Source organism: Acanthopagrus latus, chromosome 4 (genome assembly GCF_904848185.1).
Source record: "Acanthopagrus latus isolate v.2019 chromosome 4, fAcaLat1.1, whole genome shotgun sequence".
NCBI classification, from domain to species: Eukaryota; Metazoa; Chordata; class Actinopteri; order Spariformes; family Sparidae; genus Acanthopagrus; species Acanthopagrus latus.
Genome location: NC_051042.1, coordinates 28,720,977 through 28,730,268, shown reverse-complemented (window position 1 = coordinate 28,730,268; position 9,292 = coordinate 28,720,977). Strand labels below are relative to the sequence as shown.

General features: G+C 47.5%; 1 protein-coding gene across 2 annotated transcripts; it reads left to right on the top strand.

Annotated features, from left to right (window-relative positions):
* The first annotated feature begins 2,143 nt into the window (after window positions 1–2,143).
* Window positions 2,144–8,936, top strand: onecut1 (one cut homeobox 1). Of its 2 annotated transcripts, none has more exons than XM_037095817.1 (2): window positions 2,144–3,553; window positions 8,383–8,936. In XM_037095817.1, exons 1-2 carry the CDS (start codon window positions 2,497–2,499, stop codon window positions 8,670–8,672), a joined length of 1,347 nt encoding a protein of 448 aa, XP_036951712.1. In that variant the 5' UTR covers window positions 2,144–2,496; the 3' UTR covers window positions 8,673–8,936. The 2 variants fall into 2 exon arrangements, with proteins under 2 accessions (XP_036951712.1, XP_036951711.1); XM_037095816.1 differs by having other exon boundaries at window positions 2,144–3,568.
* The last annotated feature ends 356 nt before the right edge of the window (window positions 8,937–9,292 follow it).

Genomic DNA, 9,292 nt, shown 5'->3' with positions numbered 1-9,292 from the left:
CAGCCTATCGATCCGCATGAGAATGTGTAGATGAGGTTTTGCTGCCATGTAAGGCCAAACCTTGGCCTTTCATACTCCCTCTGTCTCTGCGCGTCTCGTTTTGTTTTGGTTTGTTTTTTTCCCCCCTCTCTGCGCAAAACAACATCAGAATAACGTGGCTCACGCAGACTGAATAAAGGTTTTATGATCAGAAACAGAAGGATTTAATTCTATAGATTATGTGTTGTGTGATATGTATTGGGAGATTGTTTTTAGGTGATTTAAATCTGATGAAGTGGAATTAAAGTGTAGGTAGCCGGTTTTAAAAATGCACACGCGTGTGTTTTTGTCTCCCTGCTCAGCCTGCCTCTGGACTCCATTATGTCCTCGGGGCTGCACGGTTGGTCGGCCACACTTCGAGGAATTAGTGTCCCTTTGTCTCGACACACGTCACACACACGCCGTTGACATTGACTTCACATCAGAGACAGTTTAACTTCTCCTCTCCTTCTTCTTCTTCTGTTTTTTTTTTCTTTTTCTTTTATTTAACTCGTTCAACCGAGCGCTGGCTCCATTGTGGGGTCCCCCTTGGCAGATGCGGGGGGCCCCCCGTAGCAGGTCCTGGACAGGGAAAAGTCTGAAAGGTTAATCTGTCCCCCGCAGATGTTGGCTTTGGGAGTCTTGAAGCGTCACCTTTGACATGTCCCTCATTCAGCGGGGGGTCCAGCAGGACACTGACCGCTGCAAGCTGTCACCTCGGGCCGAGGCTGAGGACGCCTGTGCGCTACCGCTCTATTAGGGCTAAACGGCCCCTGACATGTGAGCAGGGGCCCGGCTTGTATCCGGCTGCAGGTCCGAGAGGAGCGTAATGCGCTCCAACAACAACAACAACAGCAACAACAGCAACAACAGCAACACGGTGACAGCAGTCATGTGATGTGTCAGCATGTCATCTCCCTGTGTGTGTGTGTGTGTGTGTGTGTGTGTGTGTGTGTGTGTGTGTGTGTGTGTGTGTGTGTGTGTGTGTGTGTGTGTGTATTTGTACCATCTCGAGAGCTTCTAAATAAATATTCTCTCGTTTGAATAAATGACTTGTTGGCGTTTTATTTCACTATTGCATCTAAGTTGAAATAATGATTCTTAAACTTTAGAAATAAAATGTGCATTTGCCCAACTCCATATAGGGCACACACACACACACACACACATACACACACACATACACACACACATAGTGCTGGGCTTGGTTCGTTAAGCCTAATGGTTGAACAATAGACACATCTGCTCATCTTTTTCTATCAAAAGAGAAGGTACTACAGTCTTCCTCGTTTGGTTAAACCGCCACATATTTGGCACAGAGGGGGGTTGGTGGTGGTGGTGGTGGGTGAGGTGGTGGTGGAGTGGGGGGGGGGGGTTGCAGCTGAAGAGGCCTCATAATGAAAGAATATGGATCCTGGAGCATGAACACACAGGATCTAAATTTAGCTGCTAATTAAATACTCATGCTTTGGGTTTTTTTTTAATCCCTAAAGCCTCTTTTTTCTGTTGTGTGTGTGTGTGTGTGTGTGTGTGTTTTGTTTTTGTTTTTTTTCTCCCATGGAAGAATGACTGCTGCCTCCATGGGAGAGTTCTGTGGGGTTTGAATTCCCCCCCCCCCAGAACTCACCAGTCAAAAATCAACTCCAAATGAACCCGGAAGTTTACTTCATTTGCACCTAATAATTTAAGGAGGACTGGGGATGGAGCCTCATTACGGACACCCCCCGCTAATGAATTTAGCGTTTTCTAAACAACAGCTGGCGGTCGAACATTAGAGGTCGCGTCCAGTCCAATTTCCACGGGTCGATCCTGCGATGGATCTCGTTAAGGATCCGTCTATTTGCATCTTTAACAAGTGAGCGGAGGCTAAAGGTTTGCTGGACGTCCAGGAGAGGAGCTTTAAGCAGGTGGTTTGATACCTCCCTTCCTTAATAAGGTAGCTGACGTCAGAGCGACTGGGCGTGTGTGTGTGTCAGAGAGAGAGAGAGAGAGAGAGAGAGAGAGAGAGAGAGAGAGAGTATGGGAGGAGACGTGTGCTCGCAGTGCGCATGTGCAGACAGCGATCTGTGCTGCGGTGGAAGAGGGGCCGGAGACACACAACTAGAGAGATGGCGCGGCACCCGACCGGAGCGCAAGGACAGCTGGTTGGCGGTGGGGGGGCTTGAATCATAAAGAGAATCAGAAAGAAATAAATAAATAAAAAGTAAATATAAAAATAATAATACTAAAAATATCAAGGGAAAAGAAGGAGTTCTGCCAGAGGAAAAAAACAAAAAACAAAAACAACAGCGTCAGAGGACTGGGGAAGAAAAAAAAATCAAATATAAGGACAGAGAAGGAGGCAAGAGCGAGGGAGGCTGCTGCAAGAGGAGAAATAGCAACAAAAGAGAACTGAACTTTCCTGGACGTGAGGACTTCTGGACACCAGCTAACTGCGGTAGGTCAGATAGATGGTTTGTCCACAGCGCTGCCCGGATCATGAACGCACAGCTGTCGATGGAGAATATTGGCGACCTGCACGGAGTGCATGAGTCCGTGGCCGGTCACGGAGAGCTGCTGAGTGGCCACAGTCCACATTCCCGTCCGAGCCCCCGGGGTCTGAGCCACCGCGCTATGGGCATGGCGACCCTGCTGGACAGCGGAGACTATCATCCCAGCCACGGACACCTGCATCCCGCCATCAGCATGTGTGAAGCCCCCCCTGGCATGAGTGCGAGCAGCACTTACACCACCCTAACGCCCCTGCAGCCCTTACCCCCCATCTCCACCGTGTCCGACAAGTTTCCTCCCCATCATCACCACCACCACCCCCATCCCCATCATCCTCACCCTCACCCGCACCAGAGGATCCCCGGAAATGTCAGCGGCAGCTTCACGTTGATGCGCGAGGACCGGAGTCTGGCGCCTATGAACAGTCTGTATCCCGCATATCATCACAAGGATCCCTGCATGGGCCAGAGCCTCTCCCCGCTGTCCGGCTCCGGTCTGGCCAGCATACACACGACCCAGGCCGGCATCCCTCCCTACGCTCATCCCGGTGCCGCCATGCCTGGTGAGAAGATGCTCACCCCCAGCGGGTTCGAGGCTCACCACCCGGCCATGCTCGGCAGACACACGGAGCAGCACATGAGCTCCTCGGCGGGCATGGTACAAATCAACGGCCTCCACCACCACCCGCACGCCCACCTTGGCGCGCAGGGGCATGGCCAGGGGCTGGGGAACAGCCGGGAGCAGGCCTCCGGGCCCGGGCAGCAAGGGGGCGGCGGTGGAGGGGGTGGTGTTTCTGGGGGCCAGATGGAGGAGGTGAATACCAAAGAGGTGGCGCAGAGGATCACCACGGAGCTGAAGCGCTACAGCATCCCTCAGGCCATCTTTGCCCAGCGGGTCCTGTGCAGGTCCCAGGGGACCCTGTCCGACTTGCTGAGGAACCCCAAACCCTGGTCCAAGCTCAAGTCCGGCAGAGAGACCTTCCGCCGCATGTGGAAATGGCTGCAGGAGCCTGAGTTCCAACGCATGAGCGCGCTCAGGCTCGCAGGTGAGCGAAGCCTCGGTAAAGCCCCCCTTTTTGTTTTCATCCTCTGAATGTGTGGCTGAGAAATACAGACACTGGAGCTGGAACATTAGCCCTGAATGCTACCGTGTATTTAGCAGCGGGTCAAAGGGGACGGGAACCAAAGAAAAGAAAGAAAGAAAAAAAAATAACAACCCTGAACATGTCGAAGTAATCTCAGTGTGAATCAAGAATCACATCAGGGTAGCATCCAGGACAAATGTTCCCTCCAGGCTGATGGTTTCTTTATCAAATAATACATAACACTATGTCTCCAGAATGAAACCTGCCGCGGGCTTTGATGAACCCTGCTTTTCTTTAGATATGGCTCCCAAAATGAGAGGTTCATGCCTGGAGGGGTGGAGGAGGGAGGGAGGAAGTGATGGTCAGATCCACACCGTCCCTAAAAGTTACAAAGTGCTTCACCGGGCTGGTGCTCGCGGCCTGATATCAATACGCTTCCCCACTTCTTCTGTTTTTTGTTTTTTTTCTTCTTCTTTGGTCTCCACGCTGATTTGGGGCTCGTGTGAAACAAGCGCTCATGTCATTTCACCTCAAGGTATCGACCGCCGGACTGTGTGCGTAAACTGATCCTTCGCCCAGAAATCGTTAGGAATGTGTTTATTTTGGTGTAGGTGCAACTGATCGGCCCCCAAAAAAGGGGGGTGCTGCACGCGGTGTAAACACACACACACACAGAAGGAGAGAGAAGTGTGTGTGTGTGTGTGTGTGTGTGTGTGTGTGTGTGTGTGTGTGTGTGTGTGTGTGTGTGTGTGTGTGTGTGTGTGTGTGCACGTGTTCTTGAGAGTGTGTGATAAACTGAATTTGAATGTCAAGTAACGCAGAAGTCGTGCATTATTTAGTCGCTGAAATGGGTTTTGTCTCTCACATTGATGATGTTATTATAGAACCGAACAAAACAGAACAGAACAGAACAGAACAGAACAGAACTGAACTGAACAGGACAGAACAGGATGGAGAGCGTGTGTTTGTGTTTGGCTCAGCCTGACTCGACTGAGGTCCCTCTAATTAACTGATGGACCTCTGTATTAATTTGTCCCTGTGGTACGCACGAGTCAATTAGGGCGCGCAGATAGGCCCCCAAATCGCACGTGCGCGTTCACATGGCACCCAGTGGTCTTTTGTGTGTGTGTGTGTGTGTGTGTGTGTGTGTGTGTGTGTGTGTGTGTCTAACGTCCACAGACTTAATCAATGACCTGCTGATGAGGATTTTTGGCCTTTTGAAAAGTGAGGTCACTCATGGTGGAAAGTGCACGTGTGGTGTTTTTATTTTATTTTTGGCGCGCGTGCACGTGGGTGTGTAATCGCAATAGATTATTTTTCAGTTTTCCCATCTGCTGTGTGTGTGTGTGTGTGTGTGTGTGTGTGTGTGTGTGTGTGTGTGTGTGTGTGTGTGTGTGTGTGTGTGTTTTGAAGATGAGATTTCATCACTGACTTTTCTTTTTCTCTTTTTTTTAAACTCCTGTAAACTGCTTCGATCATCTTTCGATCATTAGTGCGATCAAACCGACTCCTCAGATCTGCGGGATGATCGATCAGTTCTGCTGGTGATTTTTGAACGAATGACACATGAATACATGGGGGGGGAAACAGGCCTGCCTCAGCTGTGGTCAGCCATTTTTTTCCCTCCTTCTCTGTCTGGTTTGAATTTAATTCTTTTTTCTTTTTTTTTTTACAAGATTATTAAAATCACGAATTTTCTTTTGAGGGAAAAAAATGAAAATATGAACGCACAGCCTCCCCTCCCGATAAATGAAGGATGGCGGTGGAGAACATTTTTTTACAGATAAAAAACTAAATTAATTTAGAGCGGCCGTTTTATTGATCCGTTCGTTCCTCGGTGAACCAGATATGTGATCGTGTGCTGAAGTAGATGTGATATACTTATTGATCTCAGGCTTCTGAAATTAATCTCGGGCCTTTTCTCCTTTTCCCACGTATTCAATTACCCATCTGAATAGAATAGAATAGAATAGAATAGAATAGAATAGAAAAGGTGTTTCTGATGAATGAGTTCAGATGTAACTCAGTTGTAATTGCAGGGTCAGTCCTCGGTGTCTCCTGTGTTTTTCTGGTGTTTTGTGGCTCTCGGTGAATATCACCACCTCGCAGTAAAGTGAGACACACTTCCACGCTCATGTAGGTGCGAGGGTCGGTGTTTCCGGCTGCACGTTTGGAGCACAGAGGTCTGTTTGTTGTCCTCTGTGAGGTTATGAAAAACGCCGCGCTGCCGTCACACCATGTCAGTGTCAGGCCCACTGTGTGCGAGTCTGTGGAGTTATCTGTGTGTGTTTGTAATCATTAGCCGGGAGCAGCAGCAGTGTGTGTGTATGTATGCGTGTGTGATTAGTGTGATAACGAGGCCGTTGTTATGTCCTCACCCCGGTCCTGGGAAAAGCTGACTCTCGGGCCCGGGGGCCCTCCTGCATGCGCGAGAGAGGGGGGCCGGGGCCGCTCCGTGCGCGGTGGCTCCTGCTGTCTGAGTGGCCTTCACTGCCGCTGATTTATAGCAGCCCTTTACGCGACGAGCTCCGACTCTCTGTTAATATTTACCAACACTGGAGACAGCGGGCCGCTCACACTCACTGTTACACCGCAGTTTATGGCCGCGCGGACAGGTCGCTGCACTGTACTTTACCACACACCTGAGAGAGAGAGAGAGAGAGAGAGGGAGAGAGAGGGAGGGGGGAGAACATGAGGGGTGGGCCACCTCAACTTAATATTATAATGATACGTTTATTTGACTTATTATTATATTAATATTTCCCTACTAGAGCTGCCTGTTCTCTGCTACTTTACCACACTTTAATGTTAAAAGAACAGATGTTACACCTAAAGCTGAAGATCAAAAGTATGATACAGATGTGAGGAAATATATGCACAAAAGATCACATACATATTTTAAACGCAATATAGAATTCTAAGTCGTTTCCATAGTGCAGTTGCTCCGTCAGAATGATCCTCCTGATTTCTTTTTTCTCCACATCTGGTTCGACATTGCGCGTAAAATCTCACCACTTAGTTCCACTGGTGTTTTGAGGCATTTCTGATATAAAATGTTTTGGGGGTTTTTTTATCCACCCGCCCGCGTTTTGCGAAATTTATCAGCTCTTTTCGAGGGGGATGCCTTGTGGTGAGAGTATGCAGCCCGTTAATGGCCCCGGTGGGTCCGTGCAGGGCCTCCCTCCATCAGCCCACCGCTGCCCCCTCCTGGCCTCTGTTCACCGGTGAGCCTCACTTTGGATGTCCGCTCCACCAGGGCTTAAAAAGAGAAGAATAGAAGAAGTAATAATAACGAGATCAAGTGGAGGGAGGTTTGATGCGCTGTCAATTCCCAGGTTACTTTTTTTCCCCTTTATTAGATGACCTGTGGGTTATTTCTCCGTGGTCTCCATATTGCTGTTGTTTTCAGCACCGCGGACAGCGCTCATTGTTCCCCGGCTCACGGCGTCCTGTCCGCCTGCAGAGCTCCTGCTCTGGTCCGTGAACCCACCACGGGGCTCCGTGACAAAATGGCAGAATTGTTAAAAGTACCCAAGAGCTACGATGGAGTGAGAGTTAAGATTTGACTTTGGTAAAAGTGAAAGTCAACCATATGAAATGAGTAGAAGTTCTGAAAGTACCTGATGTTAAATGTACTGAAGTATCAAAAATACAAGTAAAAGTAATTGATACATGTATTTAAATGTAGGCTTTGTACACACTATATACTAGGCCTCAATCAATAATCAGCTGGATCAGTTATCAAATCAAATATTCAACATTTTTCTGATTGGTGCCACCACTGTTTTTTAGTTTTTTTATCTGATTCCCACCAAAATAAATTAATTCAAATGAACATTTAATCCTCAACTAGTGACTAAAGTTCGCAAATAAATGCAGTGGAGTAAAAGTACAATATTGATCATCTGAAATTCTGTGGAGAGGAATAATAAAGGAGCAGAAAATGTAATTACCCAAGTAAAGTACCTCAAAATTTGGCGTACTTGAGTAAATGTGCTTAGTTACTTTCCATCACTGCAAAACAGGGAAGAGATTGATTCTGTCGCTGAAAGTGTCTTTCACTGCAGAAGTTCTATTGAGGACTTGTAGTCAATGATGATACAAATGGGTTTGACTCTTTTTGCAGACATCACTACAGTATCAGAGTACATGCTGTGTACCTTCATGTTCAGTAACTAATCCAGTAACATCCTTGCTTTTCTTCAACTCTCTTACCTAATAACGACAAGTCAAACCAGAGAGGAGGAGCTCTCATTCAAATCACCTGATGTAAGTTTAGTTTGGGTTGTAGAAATGACTTCAAAGTGTTAAAAATGCTTGTTCCCATGATGGGTTTTGATGTTATTCAGGAAACGACCACCTGTAAAACATTATTATTATACTTCACTGTTCATTTTCTTGTGCTTATTAACTTATTTTTGCTATTTGCTGATTTGCTACCTGGTTTCTAGGACAATAAAACTCAATGCACTTAGTAGTATACAAACTGAAAAGCTGTGGTCTTATTGTTTTGATGTAGGCATCTATGAAAAGCTTGAATTGTCTTGCATTTGTGCACCAACAAAACTGAGTTGTTGTTGTAGTTGTTAAGATAATCATGTCAGTGAGAATGAACGAGGAAAGCCACTGAGATTATTGTTACGTCAGGATTTTCCTTCAAATCCAAGGTTGATTTGGAGATGGAGAGAAGATTCTCTCACACAAATGTATTCAGCCCTCTCTCACAAACACTCTCCTTCTTTGTCTCTCTCTCTCTCTCTGTCTTTCTCTCTCCTGACGCCTCTCCGCAGCATGCAAGCGAAAGGAACAAGACCACGGCAGGAGCGAGCGGGGGAACATGACCAAAAAGCCTCGGCTGGTGTTCACAGATGTGCAGCGGCGAACGCTCCATGCCATCTTCAAGGAGAACAAGCGTCCATCCAAAGAGCTGCAGGTCACCATCGCCCAGCAGCTGGGCCTGGAGCTGGCCACGGTCAGCAACTTCTTTATGAACGCACGCCGCCGGAGCCTAGATAAGTGGGTGGACGACGGCTCCGGTCACTCTGTCAACTCTGGCCCCAACGCCTGCACCAAAGCCTAGAAGACGGACTGATTTGACCCCAACTCATGGACTGACTCAACCTCGGTGGAAAAGCTTTAAAACTTAAGAGAAACAAAGAGAAACTTAAAACAAAAAAAGAGAGACCTTGAAGCAACGTTTTGCCCTTAAACCTGTACTATATTGATATTTATAGTATCCAAAGATGAAAAAAACAAACCAAAGACTTCTTGTTTGACCTGCTTTGAAATGTTTGTTTCAGCAACACGTTTATGTGTAACATACTGCAAAAAGACTATAGTTTTACTCCCCCCGTCCCCCCCCCCTCACACACACACACTCTCACTGTCACTGGTCTATAGCTTTACTACACCCCCTTACACCTCCCACATCCAGTATCAAATCTATCATTCGCCATCCTTATCTTTAATCTGATTGGTTGGTTTTAATGATGCCCCCCCCCAAATGGAGGTTTAATCAGCCTATTGGCAGTCTGATCTGCAGCTTGAGAAACAGCCAGAATGTGGAGCTCCGGTGGGATTGGCCAATCAACTTTAAAAGACAAAAAGAAAAAAACAAATCCTACAGGAGCGACTGGATTGTTGTTGTGTGACCTCGTCTCGTCTGGATCATCAGCGGCAGCGATGGCGGTGGACTGCCTG

Bases quoted from the DNA above. Each gene is read 5' to 3' on its own strand.
- onecut1 (XM_037095816.1), top strand. From the start codon at position 2,497: ATGAACGCACAGCTGTCGATGGAGAATATTGGCGACCTGCACGGAGTG. The intron at 3,569-8,382 runs GTAAAGCCCCCC...GCCTCTCCGCAG, and splicing joins CGCAGGTGAGCGAAGCCTCG to CATGCAAGCGAAAGGAACAA.